At 32.9% G+C, this 21,538-nt stretch overlaps 1 protein-coding gene across 1 annotated transcript in view; it reads right to left on the reverse strand.

Moving 5' to 3' along the window:
- Positions 1–11,101: 11,101 nt before the first annotated feature.
- Positions 11,102–21,538, reverse strand: part of stx (ubiquitin-like domain-containing protein stuxnet) — a 106,954-nt gene continuing 96,517 nt past the window's right edge. The window contains exon 7 of the mRNA XM_090414243.1: positions 11,102–11,391. Within this exon, the coding sequence (XP_090270369.1) occupies positions 11,102–11,391 (290 nt within the window). The remainder of the gene's footprint in view (positions 11,392–21,538) is intronic.

The raw sequence follows: 21,538 nt of genomic DNA on the forward strand, positions 1-21,538 counted from the left end.
TCGACAATTAAGAAATGGGCTGCCGAGTTTAAACGTGGCCATACCAGCCTTGAAGATGATTCACGTGAAGGATGTCCAAAAAGTAATACCACCAGAAATCATTGATCAAGTGCACGATATGGTATTGGATGACCGGCGAGTCAAAGTGCATGAAATTGCTAAGACTCTAGGCATTCCAAAAGAACATGTAGGATATATTTTGCATGAAGAAATGTATATGAAAAAGCTTTGTGCAATAGGAAATGTGCTGAGCTTGCTCACAGCAGATCAAAAACGCACTAGCATGAAAACCTCTGAATAGTGCTTGGAGCATTTTAACAAGATAAACTGATTTCTGTGTCAATTTATTACTATGGATGAGACTTGGATTCACCGTTACACACCAGAATCTGAACAGTAGTCAAAACAGTGGACAGAAGCTGGTTGTTCAGCATCAAAGACAAAGTTGGTTCCATCAGCAGGAAAGGTCATGGCCTCAGTGTTTTGGGATGCTAAAGGCATCTTGTTTATTAATTATCTTGAAAAGGGTAAAACAATAACCGGGGAATATTATTCCGATCTTTTAACCAGACTAGACGAAAAAATTCGTCAGAAAAGACCCGGTTTGTAGAAGAAAAAAAAATCATGTTTCATTAGGACAATGCACCTGCCCACAAAGGTTTTTTGGCAATGGGAAAATTAAGGTATCTACACTATGAATTGTTGGAACATCCACCCTATTCCCCAGATTTGGCTCCCTCTGACTTCTATCTCTTCCCAAAACTAAAACTCTTCCTTGCTGATCAGCATTTTTCTTCAAATCAAGAGGTCATTGCAGCTGTAGAGGGGTATTTTGCAGATCTTTCTGAGAACCACTACGGAGACAGGATAATGGCGCTCTAGCATCATTGGAATAAATGTATTAGTCTTAAGGGAGATTATGTTGAAAAATAAAAATAATTTTGAAATTATAAATTTGTTTTTTCATTGTTAGGCTGAGAACTTTTCAGACCGCCCACAAACTAAAGGAACAGAAAGGACTGCACATTAAATCTGGTAGCTTTGATGATTCATAAATTCCTTATTGGATATATATACAATTATCTATGATAACTATTAGTGAAACCTCTCCCAAAGAGTTCCTGAATACATGAGCAGTGTTTTTCCTACATTTCCTACATCCTTATCAAGTTGAGTGTGATAATACAGACAAGAAGGGAGTGGTATGAACCATTCAACAAGACATATCCTTTGTATCCATGTTTTGATGTGTATGCACATCATGGACAACATGATGGTTAAGAATTAAGTCATGCAGGAAATGTGGGCATATCTGGATCATGAATTTTTATAGCTTTGTATGTATACACCAGTCAAGTGCATGTCAGTAAAGCAGTCATAATTAGGAACCAAATATACTTTCAGAACCTAAACATTAACCTGTGAAATCTGTAATATGTTAATAAAAAGACTACAATATATTGTAAAAAATTTTACAAATGAATTGTATTTCAATTCAACTTGCTTATATAGTGAAATTTATATGGATCAAAACCCCATTCTGTTTTATATTGCCCTTATTTAATTAAAGAATATATTCAAATGAAGTGACAATAACCAAATTAATTTGCATAGCTGACTTTATTACTGATAATTTTATATATCTTACTACCTAAAGTTCTTAAAAACAACTGAACACAATACTCATAAGATGCAATGACTTGAAACAATTGCAAATTAACAAACAGAAACATGCCATTATTTGTAAAACAATCTGTACAATGGAATACTGTTGGAAAATTAGACTTCAAGATGCACTCTGTTCTATAACAGAGCTACAGACTGCATCCTGTCATAATCCTTTGGCATTCACTAAGATTACATTTTCTTTCTCCGAAGAGCAGAAAGAAACTGCAACTTAATTATGTAAACTTGAATACTGAAATATGATACTGTTTTAGTGTTTTGGATAATGGGAAATCTAAGAAAGTGGCTTCTTAACAGTAATCTGTAAATGAGATTTCAATAATAGTTCTACATGCTTGAGCACACCATATTGAGACAGTGCTATTTCTATCTATAATATAAATGATTTTTTACATCAGAATTTTAACTACTACATAACACAAAAAATGTAAGAAAGTTTCAGTTCAAACACCAGGTGAAACATTCATGACAACTATATTTCTACTATTTACAATTAATACAACTGACATCATGATATGCATGGTGTCTAAGGTGAAAATATACAACAATATCATAACATGAAATATTATTCCTGAAACATTCATTTACCAAGGAAATGTCACAAATCTTATCACAATTTTGCAATCTTTTTCTTGATTATTTTTAAACCTTTCAGATTTTAAATTTTAATTACATGCAATAAAACTTTAAAATCTTTATGAGCAGGATGAGAAGTAATTAATAATATTTTTAGTATATCTTTGTATGTGTATTTTCAGGCAATTTTTTAAACAGCATCTGAAGAGAAAAAAAATTAGATAAAATATGTGAGTGATGTCTAAGTACCAATTACAACAAGTAGCTTTAGAAAATATCATTCAGTCCATTATTTACCTTGTTGACAAATAGTTTTTTTAGAGTGTAAAAAGAGCAGACATATATATTGATAAAAGAATCAGAGGAAATGAAGCAATTTCATTCTTTAAAAATGAAACATTTAAGTTTTTTTTTACTTCAATTTCTAGATCAATATTTTTAATACCTGAAAATTAAATGAACTGATAGATTTTATTTGAACTTTTGTACATCAAAAGTAAATTATACCATTAGGCAGATAAGACCACAAGCAATTACCTGATATCTGACTAATCCTAACATCTTTTAATGGCACTTGTGACATAGTAATGATTATTCTTGTGAATACATGTGTCTAATAAAGAATTTTTATTATTGCAATATTTTGGTAAAAAATTAACAGGCCGTCATCAGCGCACCTGCCTAATTGTGAGGTGAAGCTAGAACGAAGAATGCTACTTCTATTTACAGAGCAGAGCCACATACCTGTGGAGTGCTACCATATGGGTGGTTACAAAATAAAATGAGATTGTAATTAAAGATAAAACTAAAATAGTTTTTTCACTTGTAAATTAAATTTAAAAAATGCCAAGAAATTATATTCTTGTTTAATCTTTTATTCAAGTGTAAGCAAACTAAGTTTGCACATGAAGTTTCTTCATGACTAAGCTACTTGTATACAGAGGCAATTAATACAAAGTCATTAGCATCTATATACAAGTAGCTTAGTCGTGAAAAAACTTCATACACAAATTTAGTTTACATACACTTGGATGAAAGATTAAACAAGAATTATTCAAATTATGTGAATATTGAATCCAACATTATTATTGGTTGGCATTTTAAATAAAATAAAAATAATTTTGAAAAAAATAAAATAAAATGATTGAATGACACAGCATTAAAAGGGAGGAGGAAGACAAAGGGGAGCATGCTCTGCTTGCCATTTATGAAAATAAGTCCGTTTCTGTTTAATATTGTGATGGAGGAGGTGAGTATTAGACCAGAGGATATTGTGATCAGTGTCCACTTCATACTAAGCAAGACCAGATTTTTCATGTTTAGTGTTGTTGATAGGTGTTCTTACTTGTTTTTCAAACGAAAATCTTGTTTATCCAAAGTACCAAGGTGGCACTCACACTGAACCTGCTAAATCCTAAACAGAAAGAGCTGTGGTTGTTTATCTTTTGTGGATGGTAACCAGGAGATTTTGTTCATATGGAAGAATATAGGAACTAAATTATCTTTTCAGGATCTTTGCAATTACCTCCAAGATGCCTGCAACATGTGAGATAGAGATTCACCATACAGGTTCTTAGGGTTATGCTTGTGTCCAGGATGCTTTTAAACTTCCTTAAGATGAAGCCATTCTGTAATATAATGCATTGAATGGTGTTCAGTTTTTGTTGGTGATCTTCAGAAATGGAGCAGATAACATATGCTCTACTGAGTCAAGATTGTTTTTTTTTTTTTTTAATACTTGCAATAATAAAATTTATTTATTCTTGTGAATAAATGTGTCTAATAATCCTGACATCTACCTCTATAATAGGTATGTGCAATTTCCCAGCTAGATACACTAGATAGAAATGCAAGAAGCAATCTTGATTGTCTAACCAATGTTTGTGGCTATTTAAATTTTAATGGGAAAGTTATTTTATAAATAAAAATACAGAACTTATTAAGAGACCAAGAAGTCATACTCCTTGATATATATATTTCAGAATTTACTTTTGAGTATCAATACATTTAATCCCAAGCTCAAAATATATATAGCTCAATCGCATTAAAAGTAAAAACTTACAAGTAGGTCTTTACCGCATTAAATTAGACTTCCAAAGTACGAATTTTAATAATTTAATTAAATTTAAAGTACTAATTTAAATAAGAACATTTTAAATTCTTACATGACTACAATATATGTATCAACATTTTCAAATGTCATGTAAATTTTTCGAAGTACAATCTCATTTATAGTCAAATTAACTTTTTGCAATATTAATTATACAATAATTTATTACTTGTTAGATTATCTCTACAGCATCTCTGCTCTGCTACATGCTTTTTGATTGGTAATTTAAGAAATTAGTATATAATTGAAATAATTCAATGATAGTAAGAAATTTTAATAATGAAATTGGTATATAATCAGGAAACCTAATTATGAAGATTAAAATATCTTTCAGTTATAAATCCCAATGATATCATGGCATAAGATTTTTTGTCTCCAATGCAAAACAACTCAACTTTCAGGGATACTTGGATACCTTAATCTGTAGAAACAATCGATGCACATCTCTACACCGACCTTTTCAATAGCCACAATTCCAAGTGATAGTGCAACTCTACAATCCATGTGATATTTTCATGAAGAAACTCTTCACTCTTTAATCCCTTCACCCTTCCCATGAATGATGCAATTTTGTATTCAGGGTTATCTTACTTTTCAAAACACTCCTACATTATGTTTGTCTACCAATAAAAAGTTGAAAAATGCAATTTAAATTTAGAGGTGAATGAAATTATGCTTGGCACTAATTTTGCACATACACTTATGGAAATCAGATCAGATCTTCACTTTACGACAAATAGTCGAGAAAGCATGGGAATATAACAAAGATCTATATTTAAGTTTTGTCGATTTGGAAAAGGCATATGACAAGGTGCCAAGAGAGAAGCTATTCAATATGCTGCAGTTATATGGTGTCAATGGGGCATTATATCAAGCAATACTTAGTCTTTATTTGAGTTGTAAGTCAGCAGTTAGAATTGAAGGAAGTACAGGAAGATGGTTTAATGTTAAATCTGGTGTGAGACAAGGATGTACATTATCCCCTCTGTTATTCATTATCTATATGGATCACATTATGAAGGAATGTGGTATTAAACCTGATATCAAAATTGGAGATGTTAATGTCAGCTCTTTGCTTTATGCGGATGATGTTATACTTCTAAATAAATCCGCTACAAGTCTGCAAGATTCTCTGACTAAATTGAATAGCTGTTGTAATAGATATGGTATGAAGGTCAGCAATAAAAAGACAAAGACAATGAAAATAGGCAGAATCATTGAAAATGTCAACTGTGTTGTGAATGGAGAACCTGTGGAACAAGTAAAACATTTCAGCTACTTAGGCACAATTTTTACTGAAGATGGTAAATTAAATATAGAAATAGACGACAGAATCAGCAAAGCTGGTATGGTGGGAAGTCAATTGAATAAATTCATATGGAATAAGAGAGAAATTAGTCGGAACACTAAATTAGCTGTATACAAGACGGTGTTCAAACCAGTTTTAATTTATGGATCTGAGAGCTGGGTCAGAAGTAAAACACTTGACCAAAGACTAGAGACCGCAGATATGAGAGTCCTGAGAAAGATTAGAGGCGTGAACAGATGGCATCAATGGCAATATCATAAAAAAAAATGAGGATATTAGGAAAGAACTTGACATTGTCAGCATCCAGGAAGGCATTAGCAGAGCTAATCTCAGGTGGTATGGTCACTTAAATAGAATGGGAGAGGAAAGATTAGCAAAACAAGTGTTCTCTGCCAGGTTGGCAGGAAAACGACCCAGAGGAAGACCAAGATATAGGTGGATTGATACGGTACAAAGTGCCTTAGACGATAGAAATATAAGATCTGATAATGTTGGAGTCTTGACAAGTAACAGACTGATTTGGAGGAAAATTGTAGATAGGAAGTTAGTAATGATGTAATTTTTTCATGTAGTACTGTCATATCCTGTACACCCCTTGAGGGTACATAGCAGGAATTTGATGATGATGATGACTTATGGAAATTATCCATATTCTTTTGGTCTGCTCTGTTCACATGATATCTAGTCACACATTTTCTAAGTCATACTACAAATCTATCTTCTCTGTCCAGTTGTTCCTTGCTGATAGGCAGAAGATACTAATCTTTCATCAAGTGAACTAGTTGGTAAAGCAACTTGTAGTACAAATTGGAAAATTTGTATCTGGATGATATGTAAACTCACTGCATTACTGTTTTTAATGCACTGCATTAAAAAGGCAGTGTGTGGCCAGGGCTATTGCAATCCATTAAACAACTAAGGCAATGACTAGGAGTGGTAATTTTGGCAGCAAAACCCCATAAATTTGTATCTCATCCATAAAAAGTTTTTTATTTCACATTTTCTTGAACTTAGGGTCAGTAAAATAATGCCTGCCTAGGGACAGCATATACCATAACTCTTTTTTTTTTTTAAATTCAAGATGTGATATTTTGAATGATGTCTTTTTTTATTATTTTATTTCATAAAGCATTACCATTTAGTTACACAGCATACAGTATTCATTTATAGTACTTTGTAAAGAGTAAATTTTCACTGTTATGCATTTTAACAGCAACTGCATATAAGGCTGATTAAAAAAAGTGACTTTGTGAAAATTACTTCTTCAAAGAAATTCAGTATTGCTTTCATTAATATAATGCCTTCAGGAATTATATTTTCTGAATGAAGCTTAGAATAATTTTAGCAGAAATTCCCACTGCAGGCATCCACTTTATGACCCTGCCCTGACTTCTAAAACTGGTAATAGTTTTCTATTATAACTGTATGAAATGCAGGTCACATAAATGATGCAATAACAGTGCATATTCCTCAGCTGAAGATAGTGAAGATTTTGAATCTTTTTTTTTTGGAAAAGGTGACAAATGGTTGAGATAGCAAGTAGTTAGCTTTAGAAGTCTAACGGAGATGTAAATGATCTACTGAATTTCCATGAAAACAGGATCCTAGTAGTGAAGTAGAGCTTATTGAACTGGAAAAGAACTGTTGCAAAAGAAATTGGGGAACTACCTATGCAATTAGATATTAGACCGAATTTTTTTAAAAAAAATTGACTTTGGTCTAAAAAAAATTTGGAAATTAACGATCCCAATTTTGAATAGAGCTCAAAAGGTCTAAGCCATACATAGGAATGCCCCATTAGCTACAGAGAAACATCAAAAACAAGAAAGACTCCTTTAGAAGAAACTACATGCAGATGGTTATTTTAAGAAACTCTAAACATTTTTGTATAGCTGGGTATATTTCTACTTCCAGAAATATAATCTCAATTCAATTACATTGAGCCCGTAGGAAATTTCAATTTATGACAGATTAATTACAATATACAGCAGATCTCTACTTTTATGACCAGTTAGGTCATAAAAGTAGAGGTCTGCTGTATATTGTAATTAATTTGACTTACTCTAATATGTTTATAATATAAACAAGGATGATCTATTATCATGCCCATATGTGAATATAGTTCAGTTTTTATTCTGAATTTTGAAATGGTAAAAAAAAAAAGTCATGAAGAACAAATTAAAGCAGCTGAATAATTTCATGGCCCCCTAAGCATAATACAAAATTTCCATGCTTAAATTATATCTTAAAAATTATGTCAAACAGAATAAACTTGAATAAGTAGTTTTAAAGTTAACATGACTATTTGCAGTTGAACTGCAGTCAGAAATAAATTTTTAATGTCATAAATGAGCACATTTCAAACACACTGCTTTGTGAAAAAAAAAAAGTACTGATTAATAAATAGCAACATTTCTCTCTACAAAATATATGCTCATCTTGCCAAATATGTATATAAGAATAATAAGTATTGTTATCAAATATACATTAAACATTCCCAGGACTCACAGTTTGCACACTATGATACTCCTTAAATCTTTTGCCATGAGAAAAATTATGCACTATTTTTCACTGAGTGTTGGTGGAGTAATGGAAAGAAAACACACAAAGAATGAATTAAAAGACAGTTTAATTTATTCTTTGTGCTTTTGTAACAAACACAAGCAACACTAAGTAAAGTGAAACTTAGCAGACTGAAGTCCTAGCAGAGGCAGATCAAGCAGGTATCGAACCTGGTGCTGCCAGGGACCCTGAGCTACATGGAAAAATTAAAATATCTACAAGAATGAGATAGATATTATGCATTTCGATGATGAATTGGAACAGTTTCTACTATTTTTAAAAGATAAAGACAAATTCAATACTGCCACACAAGTATACCTGGCTGGCTGCAAGAGAAATGTGGTCAACTTCTCCAAATGTAGTAATTTTTAGCCTCTCTCCCCCCAGCTAGCTAATCCACCCCTTAGTCCTAGAGTGCTAGCTAAGAAAGGTATCCTCTAAGAGCAGTAGCAAAAAGCCTATCTTGTAACTTTGATGAAATCTTTTGGAAAGTTATACACAAATATTTAAATTAGGTTGATTTTTTTTTTTAAAGGTGTCTTCAGATTCTAAATCCTCTCAACATTTAAAATTGCTGCAGTGAAGAAGAGTGGCTTATTCACATTTGTATGTTGTGTCCAACTGGCTGCCATTCTCTATTCCTCTAAGTAACCTGATTTCCTCCTGGTGTGTATATGGCTCATTATTCCTGTAAGGTGGCCAACTATGGGAAGAATCATCAAAATACACTTGGAACATTAAAAAATTCCATGTGATAATACTGCATTCCCCCCTTTTTTATGGGAGTTCACAGTATCATCTAGTCCCCACAAATTTTATCTGGGCTCCGGAACCGGCATAGGCTGACGAATCAGACCTATGGCTGGGTCAGTATTCCTGACTGTAATCCGTCTGTCCTCAGACCAGTTTGCCTGCTTGCATGATGAAAAACACCAGATAAACCGACAGAAAAAAACCTGCTATCCACGCCCAAGACCGGCTAACTTGGCTATGGCTGAGGAAGATCCTTCAGCTCCTCGCGTCGTTAACAGGAATCGAACCTAGGACACTCCTTCCCCAGGCATATGGTTGCGAAGCGCAAAGCCACTAGGCTAACCGCACAGACACTTGGAACATTAACAAAAATGCAGTTGTAATCATGACTATAATGGACAGTCAGGTCAAACAGGCCTTGCACATCACACAGAATCAAATGGGAGAAACAAGTATGCTTCCATCCCAGCAGGATGCTAGCTTAATTTAAATGAGTATGGTTATGTTGAACTTCCCAAAACATGGGAAACAGTACATAGTAAGCATCCCAGGTTACAGCCTAGGCTTCTTATTAGCAGCCACAGAAGGTACCCTAATCTACTAGCCAAGAGACTACTGTAGTAAATTTCACTTTACTTTGTGTTGCTTGTGTGTTTATGTTACAATTTATACTGTATCCCCTGAGATATCTCTAAGAAATGAAATATTGGTTTAAACTGCTTCCAATATTTCATCTACATTAAACTCATTCCTTGTACTGTTTTCCATTCCATTAAAATGTCCAAAATGAATTCTAACCCACACTTAAGCCTAAATGTTTTCAATCAGAGTAATATTCTATTCATGGTACTGTAGTAATATTGCTAATATGCTTTTTCTTTTTATGAAACAATCATGTTCTTTTTATACTTGCACTAAGGGTAAATGACATGAAAACATTTGCAGGAAAAAAACTTCCCATTAAAGATTAAGGTAAATAATTATTCACCAGATGCTGTTTTTTGGTTCTCATCCCATAGAATTAAATAACTATGTTTATTTTTTGTCACTATCAACATGTGGACATACACACACTAGTCATATTATGTTTAAGAAAAGTAATACAATTAAGTAAAACAGACAATTAAAATCAATTACATCTGTCAGATGACTTTGGTTTGGTAGAGATGTCACCTCTGATAGAGATCATTTAGTATTTAATTACATGAATGCACCATATATGATGACTTTTTTTTTTTTTTAAACTAACACTGAATATTTACATTGAGCAAAAAACAAAATAGCATGCATTGTTATAGACTAACCAAAATGTTAGTTTCGGCTTAACACAATACTTCTGTAAAAAAGAGAGTGGAGGAGGGGGAGGGGGGGGAATATCTACATAGTATATATTTTAAATATCCCAAATATATCAAACATAGTTGAACACTATTAAATGGAATACTTTGGGTGTAACATATTTTCAATATCTCCCACTGAATTACCTGACAGTTAAAATCTACAACAAAAAAATTAAGACTCAACTTACCCTATAGATGATATTTTGAACCCTTACTGTCTCAGTAGGAAAATTGATCATATATTAATGAAATAAAAACAAATTCTGCTAAAGAAAGAACCAGCAGATCGAAACATTTACATGTGCTTAATGCTTATATACTCATTTTTATGGGTAATTGCTCTGTGTATACAAAGAAAGCACGTAAACACACATTTGCCTATGAGCTTAGATTTATAGATTTCAGGTTCAATACTTGTGTTTTAAAAACTTAACTGATTTTGCTGATAAGAACAAGATACTGCTGTTTATCCACAAATATCCTACAAATAACCAAAATCGTGTGTACATATTTATTCAAACAATATCAGTCACATAGTGGAGCAGTTATCGTCATTTGGCACACCTATTTGTAATGTAATTCAACATCCAGAATACACTACAGATGTGGTAACTACAACCAAAAGCACATGACCCAAATTTCAACTCTCATGCTTATGGGCATTGCTACTGGTATCACTCAATTCTCAACTGAACTCTGAAAGAACAGAGCAAACCAGGAAATACTGAATAAAAGGAATAATCATCTTCCAAACTTCAATTTATCTCATGCCACTGCTGCTTCAGAATTAAATTCTGTTATTTGTTCACTAGTATCACTGTTAACAGTGGAATTGCCTAAAGATACTCCTTGCATTCCAGAACTAGCACATTCCATTTTTTCTGTGTCAGTAACAAGACCATCTTGTTTAACACTAGCAGTTCTGCCTTTAGCAAGATAAGGCGATGATCTTTCCTCTCTCCGAGCTTTGCGTCTCATTCGCCGCTCTTCTAACATAGACTGTAGCTGGACTACTTTGCCTCTTAAAGCTTTATTTTCGTCTTGTCTTTCATGATCTGTAAGAAATTTGAATTTTTTTTTTTTTAGCAAACTTAAATATATATCAAGTGAATATTTAAAAAAATAAAATTAAAAAACATTAACAAACTAAATTATTAAATATACTCACAATATTTAATTTGTACAAAATTAAGCTGCAAAAAAATTTCAATTGATGAAGTCAACATTATGATCAATTAATCAAGGCAAACTGAGAAATCAAAAACTTACTTGAAACTGATACCATATTAAGTTTCATTCAATCTGTAATTCATATCATTCACATATGATCACAACATACACCTGTCTCACAATATGCTTGTTCACATCTCGTATACAATACAAACTCCCTTGTCAGGCCATGTATAATACCATGCAATATTGAAGTCACTACCCAGAACTGGTTTTGACCTTTGAGATCTCATCAGTGGAAGGTAGACTTATGAAGATACTGAGAGCGCAATCTCCATGAATTATATGGATATGACTTCTGCCAATTACTTCTTGTGGTATATAACAATTTCCAGTTCAACAAAAACTACTATGAGCACCTACTCCAGAGTACTATAATAATGATAAGATATTATTTTGCAATTTTTATAAGGGAAGAATTGGAAAATGAAAACCACAAATATACGTATGAATGCCAAAACACAAGAGATTAATTCACTTAAATTATGCCATGATCAATATAGGCAGTTTCTGACTTATGTAGATGTGACTTGCACTGATTCAGAGTTCTGATGCAAGGAAAGCTTCCAATGAATCTTTACACCACTCAGAAGTTATAGACAATGTAAGCAGTACTGTGATGAAATTGTATGTTTTGGAAACAGCATACTAACAGTATTGTCCAATCAATGACACTCATTCATTTGCTGTAGCATCTACTGAGTAGATAGCTATGGTATTCTTTTATCTTTTCTATTGTATTGATTTAGAGAAGTAAACCTCAAGACAGTATAAACATATCATGTGACTAAACAGGCTACACCAACTGTGAATAGAATTGTTAAGGATGAACTCGTTTTAAATTATTTGAATCATTGAAATCCACTATTATAAATGTTTTAGACTATTTTAAAATTATAATTTTATTTATTTATGCTATTTACCACAAATAATTTATTTCAAACCCCCCCCCCTCCATTCAACATTAGATTATAAAACATTTCTAGCATACTACCAAATCAAATACTACCAAACTTTGGAAGCTGATCTGACTTGCATAAGTTTCAATATCAGATGTCCATCCATAAGTCAGGGACTCCCTGTATTTCTTCTTCTTAACAACTGGTCACCACAACCAATTTTCTGTTCACTACTAGACAATGGCCTCCCCCCAAAAGTTCTCCATTCATGGGACTGAATGGCAACTGGTATCAGATTATAACTTTCAACACTGCCATTACTATGCTGGAAATCATGAAAAGGAGTAATTTTCCATATATATGAGACCTTACATATTTACATACTCCTCAATCTATCATATTATTGGAATCTCCCTATATTGAATGCTCAAGTGATTTTTCCACAAAAGAGTTGGCTAGGAATCAGGAGAAAAAAGCATATTCTTCTATTTACTGATTCATTTCTGTCGTCAACTGTTTTTTCTATGAAGGAAAGGAGAAAAAGACTGGATTCAATCTACTGGATTACTTCTCAAAAAACCTCTGGAAGTTATAAGTTTAGGCTGTGATCAAAGAGATGCAAGCTCAGGTCATTCATAACAACTTAGCCCATCAAAATCTCTCTATAAATTTTTTGCTCTTTGACAAGGTCTTGGGATATCTGGGCAGCATGTTCTCCAAATGAAACTGTTACTTTTACCATTTGTAAAGAGAAACAACCTATGCATTTGCAATTGCATGCTGATATCAGGGATAGCAACCCAGCACAAAGGAGCTAGGCCTCTAAACAATTCTCAAGCTGATATTCATAAGATTAGTTCCTAGCATCTAATCTTCATGCAAGTTCAGACAAAAATTAAAGATTAAATAATTTAGAAAAAAAAATTAAATCAAACAGATGTTACGCATATTGCAAAATGTATCCTAAAATAGGATAGCATTTCCATATCTGTCAAGAATGCACTGCATGGGGTTTGCCTAATGCCAATATGATCAGCTAAAGGAACTGCAGTACTGAACCAACAGAAACCACAGGAATCAAAAATTGCAAATATTAGGTAAAGAAGTACCCTGTTCCTGATATAAAAATTCATATCCTACTGATCAGATCTTGTCTCAACAGGGATCTTCCCTGGCATGAAGATCTGTAGATAATAAAATAAGTACTTTCATTATGGGCTGCAATTGAAAAGTAAAAACAATAGTCCATATTTCATACACAAGTTCCCATTTTTTCACGAATAGTGACCATGCTAACTAAGCTGACAACAGAAGCAAAGAAAAAATAGACCTCCATGCACCAAGCATGCTGACATCTTGAATCAAATTTACCACCTAGGTGTCTTAAGTTAAATTTTTCTTAAAGGATGGTATTCACTAAGAACCAAGTTATGGGATGAAAGGGAGATGTTCATTATTTTCCCATCAATATTTCTCTTTAAGTTCTCAGGGCATGGCATTGCCAAAGATCAACTCACTTTTAAGCAGTCTTTTTCTAATTGACCTTTTGTAAATGCCATAGCAATGCACAATATGGAACAGCACTAATTATTGTTCAAAAAAACTCCACAAGGAATTGTTCTTTATTATCTGAAAGAAAAATATGTTTCATAAGGAAGCCACTTTAAAACTTTCTTAGCTGGAGGAACTGGAATATCTTTATTCCTTCGGCCTTAACGTATTTGACAAACCCACATTACTGTCAGTAACACTGTAGTCAAAGAAATCATTTTTCTCTATAGCAGCTTGTTGAAGAAAGGCTCTATCTTACATTTTTCTTTATAATAATCTATCAACTTTCCTCGTAGCCAAATTAAGTCCACTTTTCAGTATCCTAGCTTGTTGTGAACAAGTTTACCATTACTCTATATATGTTCACACCCAGCAAAAAATGCATTTTGCAGAAATGTTAAACTCATTGCATTCTGTATTGGATGATGTGATTAGATATACCATCTGAAAATTGGCAATCGCTTCAGTTTTCCAATTATTCAATTGGCTTCACCATTTTACAATGTTTGAGCAATTTGTTATACTTTACCTGTATATCTGTACACTTTGGCAAGACTATGAATTTTTACTGAAGATGTGGGGTTTGTCTAAAATCAATAAATTATCAACAAATAAAAAAGCTCTATCTAAAAGACTTGGCAATTTCAATAAAGATCCCAACTAACAAATCTAAATAAAACTGGTCTAGCCAGAGCAGCAGCAGCAGCAACATATGTATGGAAAAATTTAATGGCCTGGTTGGCTGAGTGGTTAATGACCATTGAATCCCAACCAGCAAGATGCAAGTTCAAATCCCTACTATTGGCATAGATGTCTAAGTTCTTCATCATCATACGTATCAAGGATTTAGGCCTAGCATGGCCTGTTCCAGCCTTAGAAGTCATCGTTGAATCGTTTAAGAGGACGTCCTGGTTTTCTTTTTCCTAATGGCTTGTACTTTAAGGCTTGTTTTGGTAATCTTTCTGTTTTCATTCTTTGAACGTGTTCCATCCATTTATGTTTATATTTTTTAATTTTTTCTATTACTGGTTCTTGGTTTAATTCTTTAATAATATCTTCATTTCTTTTGTGATCAAATAGGGTATACTTTGCTGTTTTTCTCATAAACTTCATTTCTGCTGTTGTTAATCTTTGTTTTTTTGTTTAATTGTCCAGATTTCGCTTCATTACATTAAGATTGGAAAGCTAATGTATTGTATACTTTTAGCCTGGTTTGTTTTTGAACTAGGTTTGGTTTAAATATAGAGTTAATTACACCTGTTAATTTTAAATATTTTGCAATTTTTATGTTTATATCTTTTTCATTTTCATATGTGATCATACATCCTAGGTAGTTAAATGAATTCACCTGTTCTAAGATCTTGTTATCTAATACTATTTTAGTTCTTGCTGGATCTTGTCCTTTAAAGGCCATAGTTTTTGATTTTTCTGTTGATATTATCATACCATAATCTTTGGATATCTCATTTAGATTTAAAATAGCTTTCTGCAAGTTATCTTCAGAATTTGTAATTATTATTTGGTTGTCTGCAAAGAGGAGAGTGTTTAAGTTAACTGTAGGTGAAAGTTTAATTCCTTGGTGTAAATTTTTACCCCATTTTATTATTATTTCATTTAAGTAGATATTAAAAAGAGTTGCTGAGAGGGGACATCCCTGTCGGACCCCTTGGTTTATCTCTCTTGTACATGATAGCTCGTGATTTAATCTTATTTGTATTTGATTATTTTCATATATGCTTGTGATAGCTTTTAGGATATTATTTGGTATTTGTCTTTCTTTTAATATGTTAAATAATATGTTTCTTTTAACTTTATCAAATGCTTTTTCAAAGTCAATAAATGCAATATGTGTTTCCAAATTATATTCTCTTCTTTTCTCTATTATTAATTTTAGGCAAAAGGCTGGGTCTATACATGATCGTCCTTTTCTAAATCCATTCTGTACCTCTAGAATAAAGTTTTCGGAATATTTCATTAGTTTGTTATTTAAGATTCTGCTATATGTTTTGTAACAGGAATTTAGTATACTGATACCTGTATAGTTTTTAAGGTCATCTCTATTACCTTTCTTAAAGATAGGAATCACAATTGCTTTTTTCCATTCTATTGGGGGGGATACCAGTTGAGTAAATTTTACTTATAAATAGTAACAGTCTTTTTTTGAATCTTGTTCCTGCGTATTTATATAGTTCTGAACCTAGCTTATCTTCTCCAGGTGATTTTCCGTTTCTTGTTTCTTTCAGGCTGATTTCTAATTCTTCTTCAGTTATTTCCTTTTCATTTTCGTTAATTGTTTGCCAGTTGTCTTTTTTAAAATATTTGTCTGTCCACAGTTCTGTGCAGTAATTTAGAAATTCTTCTAATTTCAATTCAGTGTTTAATTTTATGTTTTCTTTGGTATCTGCATTTAGGTGTTTCAAAATCTTATATACATTGGGTCTTATTTTATATAAATCATGTTCTAAATTAGAAACAAATTTATTCCATGATTCTCTATGTCTTTTTCTGACTTCTCTTTTAGCTATGGCTCTTATTCTTTTATATTCTATTTCATCTTCTAATCTTTTACTGCTTAACCATTTGTGATAAGCTTCTTTTTTCTTTTTAATTATTTCTTTGATTGTATCATCCCAGATCTTCAGTTTCTTCTCTTATTGAATTTTTTGGTCTTTCCTAAGCTTTCATTTGCTGCTGCATTTAGTATCGTTTTTATATTAAGCCATTCTATTTCTATTTCTTCATTTTATCTAGATATTGGTTAATTCTTTGTTCAAATAGCCATTGTACATTTGTGTCATTCAATAGTCTAGTTTTATAAACAAATATTTCAATTTTTCTTTCTGTTCTTGTTACTTGTAGCCATTTAGGTGGAAATCTTAATTTTATTTTAACAAGGAAGTGGTCACTGCTTATTTCATATCCTCTGTGAACTCAAACATCTAGTGAAAATTTTTATTATTTTCATTTAGTATAAAGTAATCTAATATTGATTTCCATCCTCTTGCTGCCCAAGTATATTTATGTATGTCTTTATGTTTATAGAAGGAATTCATTATTTTTAGGTTATTATAAACTACAAAGTCAATCAATTTTTTACCATTTCTGTTTAGAGTATGTTCTCCATGTATTCCTATATTATTATTAATTTTCGTGTTTCCAATTCTTGCATTTAAGTCTCCTGCTAAAATTATGTAGTCATTTTTATTTATTTTATTATATATGTTTTGTAGCTGATTATAAAAATTCAATATTATCCTGTTCTCTTCCTTCTTCTGGGGCATATAAACCAATTATTGTTAAACAGCCTCTATCTATTTTTATTCTAGCTTCTATTATTCTTTCATTCCATAATTTATAATGTTTTAACTGTTTTGAAAGGGAGTTATGTATCCATATCATGACTCCTGCTTGTGCTCTTTGTCGACTCCACTGTATATCACATTAAAATTTTCAGTTCTCATAGTTCCTTTTAATTTCTTTTTTGTTTCAGTGATTACTGCTATTTTAAAATTTCTTTCATTTAGTAGCTGGTCTAATTCTATTTCTCTATATGCTATTCCTCTTACATTCCAGTTTGCTATGTGTATTATATTTTGTCGTTTCCATTTTTGTTTTCCCTTTTCCATTCCAGGGTCGTTTCCCATAGATTCAATCCGATTATCTTTTTCTGTCAGCTTACAAGTAGGATTATGTTCTCCATGTCAGGGGACTAGCCTGACGATGGAATAGTTCAGTGGTAGGGCTGCTACCTTAAGACTAATACAGCAAGATGCAAGTTCAAATCCCTACTATTGGCATAGATGTCTACGTTGTAGATAAATTTCAATACTTGATGTAAGACCAATCTCCTTACCAAACTTAAGTTGCTTGAAAAAGTGCTATGTTTAGTCTCTAGATCATAGTGACTGGGTTATTGAATCCTTAGCCCACCTATAATACTAATATTACACGATGAGTCTTTTGACTCCATGGAGGCCTGAATAATAATAATACACCAGAGATTTATACCTTTTATGGGCAGTATTCACATAAAAACAGGCATTTTGCAGAATGTATCCTGAAGAGAATAGAATTTCCATGTAGAGTCTGGAAGTGTGCTTTCGCATATTTTAGTTTTAACCCAGGAATAGTTCTAAACATCACTCAAATGCAATCAATGTCAATCACTTGCTCAATGTGGAAGAAGGATTGTCATTATCCACACACCAATAATCAGTGTTATACAGCAATATACACTGTGATCATCACTGAACAATTAAACAAGATACGCAGGTGGTCTGAAAAGTTCTTGGCCTAACAATGAAAAAATGAATTTATAATTTCAAAATTATTTTTATTTCTCAACATAATCTCTCTTAAATAATACATTTATTATTATTATTATTATTTATTATTTATTAATCTAGAATAAATAATATATTTATTCCAGCGATGCTAAAGCACCATTATCCTGTCCCCATAGTGGTTTTCAGAAAGATCTGCAAAATACCCCTCTACAGCTGCAATCGCCTCTTAATTCGAAAAAAATACTCTGACCAGCGAGAAAGAGTTTTAGTTTTGAAAAGAGATGGAAGTCAGAGGGAGCCAAATCAAGAAAATAGGGTGGATGGTCCAACAATTCATAGTGTAGATCCCTTAATTTTCCCATTTCCAAAACACCTTTGTGGGCAGGTGCATTGTCCTGATGAAATTTTTCATCTGCAAACTGGGTCTTTTCTCACAAATTTTTGTCCGGTTAAAAGATCAGAATAATATTCCCCGGTTATTATTTTACATTTTTCAAGATAATTAATAAACAAAATGCCTTTAGCATCCCAAAACACCGATGCCATGATCTTTCCTGCTGATGGAACCAACTTTGTCTTCTTTGGTGCTGAACAACCGGCTTCTTCCACTGTTTTGACTGCTGTTTGGATTCTGTGTGTAATGGTGAATCCAAGTCTCATCCATAGTAATAAATCTATGCACAATATCAGTTTTATTCTTGTTAAAACGCTCCAAGCACTGTTCAGAGATTTTCATGCAAGTGCGTTTTTCATCTGGTGTGAGCAAGCGCACCACCCATCTTGCACAAAGCTTTTTCATATGCAATTCTTCATGCAAAATATATCCTAGACGTTCTTTTGAAATGCTGTAGTCTCAGCAATTTCACTTGCCGGTCATCCAATACCATATCATGCACTCGATCAATGATTTCAGGTGTTGCACGTTTTGGACGTCCTTCACGTGAATCATCTTCAAGGCTGGTATGGCCACGTTTAAACTCGACAGCCCATTTCTTAATTGTCGACAACGAAGGAGAGGAGTGCCCATAAACTCAAACTTTTATGAACTTAGAATGAATTTCTTTTGGCATTAAACCTTCTTTTACAAAGAATTTTATAACCGCATGATATTCAATTTTATCCATTTCAAGGGATACAGACAACACTTTTGCTTCAGACAGCTGTATAAAACAAACTACTTGATAGAATGACTTGCAATTTCAAATGGATGCTTATGACAGATGTCCTAACTTAGAAAAAAATTATCTTGCCAATAGTGTTGCCATCTATGGTCAAGGCCAAGAACTTTTCAGACCACCCTTGTACATGGTCCCACCAAGAACAGAAACTACTCATGTTAATATTAATAGTATAATGAAAAACAATATGCAAGCATTATATGCTATGGAACTTGGGGGAACTGATAGTGATGTTATCTGCTCTCAGTAAGCAAAAGAGAGTGCAGTGATGAAGTTAATTTTATGCACAAATTGTTTTCATACATTAAGATATATATTTACTGTAGTATTCATTATATTCTAACTATAATATTCAAGACCTATACAGACATTACATTATACTTGCCTTAGTGTCAGCAAGCCTTCTACTTATTGAAGCTCACCAACTGAACATGAAATGATCCATTATCAACTTTATTAAGTGAAGGCTAGGACTGAGGGTTAGATGTAAATGCAAAAGAAGTATGTCAGAAACATAAGGCTGAAAATGCATATTTTATTTTAGTTTCAGCCAATTATTGATATTGTTTTGCAGTTTTCATCAAAATGATTACAGTGACACCATTTGAGATTTTTGTATGCTGGTAACTTTGGGGCAGAATTTTTATAAAGCATGTTAGATTCAGGATTTGACAATATGAAAACAGATACGGCTTCCCCAAGAATTACAAAATGCTATTTTCAGGATTTTTACACAAAATTCTAATGTTTTTAATATCTTGTTTTTATAACATAATATCAAGAAGACTTCTTTATTACATAATGAAATTTACTTATTAAAATATGTTATCATTAACACCAGACCTCCATGAATTCAAGACTCATTGCTGCAGGCAAACACTGTTATACATAAAACCCATCAAAACATGACAAACTCAGCGTATCTGTATTCACCACAATATCAGGCAATAAATTCCAACTGATCGACCACTCTATGCAAAGAACTTGCTCCTTATTCTCCTTGCTTATAACCTTCTTATACAGCTTCCAGGGATGTCTCCATGTTCTATCCCTTCTATGAAAAATTTCTTCCATATTAACCTGGTAACAACCCTTGAAAAACTTTAATGTCTCAATTTTATCTGCTCTCTTCCTTTTTACAAGACTTTGAAAATGACATTCCCTCAATCTGTCCTCATATCTAAAGACCAGTTACAACCTTAGTCTTCTCTGGACCCTTTTCCAATATAACCTCATTCATGAAAACCAGGATACCAAATCTGTGCACAATAATCCATACAAGACCTAATCAAGGTCTTATACAGTGGTGTGGTGGTGGACAGGGATCTGAAGTTCAGAGGTCACATTGCATAAAGTTAGATATCATATCAGATCCCTGTCCACCACCACTCAAAGGACTCAAACTCCTCCAAATTTTCCCACCAAGTGATTACTTGCCACCCCATTGTTACCTACCAAATTTCAGAAACCCACACTTCGCATCATTGAATTGACAGTTCCATATCATGGCCCACTCATGCAATCTATTCAAGTCCTGTAAAGCCACAACATCTACTTCATTTCTCATCACTCTTCCCAGTTTCGCATTATCTGCAAGCAACTGTATATTTCTAGTTAAGCCTATCCCGATATCATTAACATACAATTTAAATAACAATATCCCCAAAACAGAGCCCTGTGGTGCACCACTAGTGACTTTCCTCTTTTGCGATTCTGCTCCCCCCCCCCACAACTTGCTGATACTTTTCTGACAACAGTCACTAATCCCATCTGCTTCAGTTTAGTGACCAACTTGTGGTGTGGCAATCTATCAAAAGCCTTTGCAAAATCTGAGTATACCACTGTATATGCATCACCCTTGTCCCACGCCTTTGTGAAGTGGAACAATTTTTCTTCCTTCCTTTCACTCCTTCAGGTCTTTTGCTGTCGCAAGACTTGCTAAACAGGTAGGCCAAGGCTGATGCTAACTCCTTGGAACATTCCCTTAAGACACATGATATGTCATCAAGTCCTATTGCTTTGACATCTAGCTTACTTAACTTCTCATATACCTGTTGT

This window comes from Typopeltis vanoorti, chromosome 25 (assembly GCF_054136105.1).
Source record: "Typopeltis vanoorti isolate ZY-2024b chromosome 25, IOZ_Tvanoo_1.0, whole genome shotgun sequence".
Classification (NCBI taxonomy): Eukaryota; Metazoa; Arthropoda; class Arachnida; order Uropygi; family Thelyphonidae; genus Typopeltis; species Typopeltis vanoorti.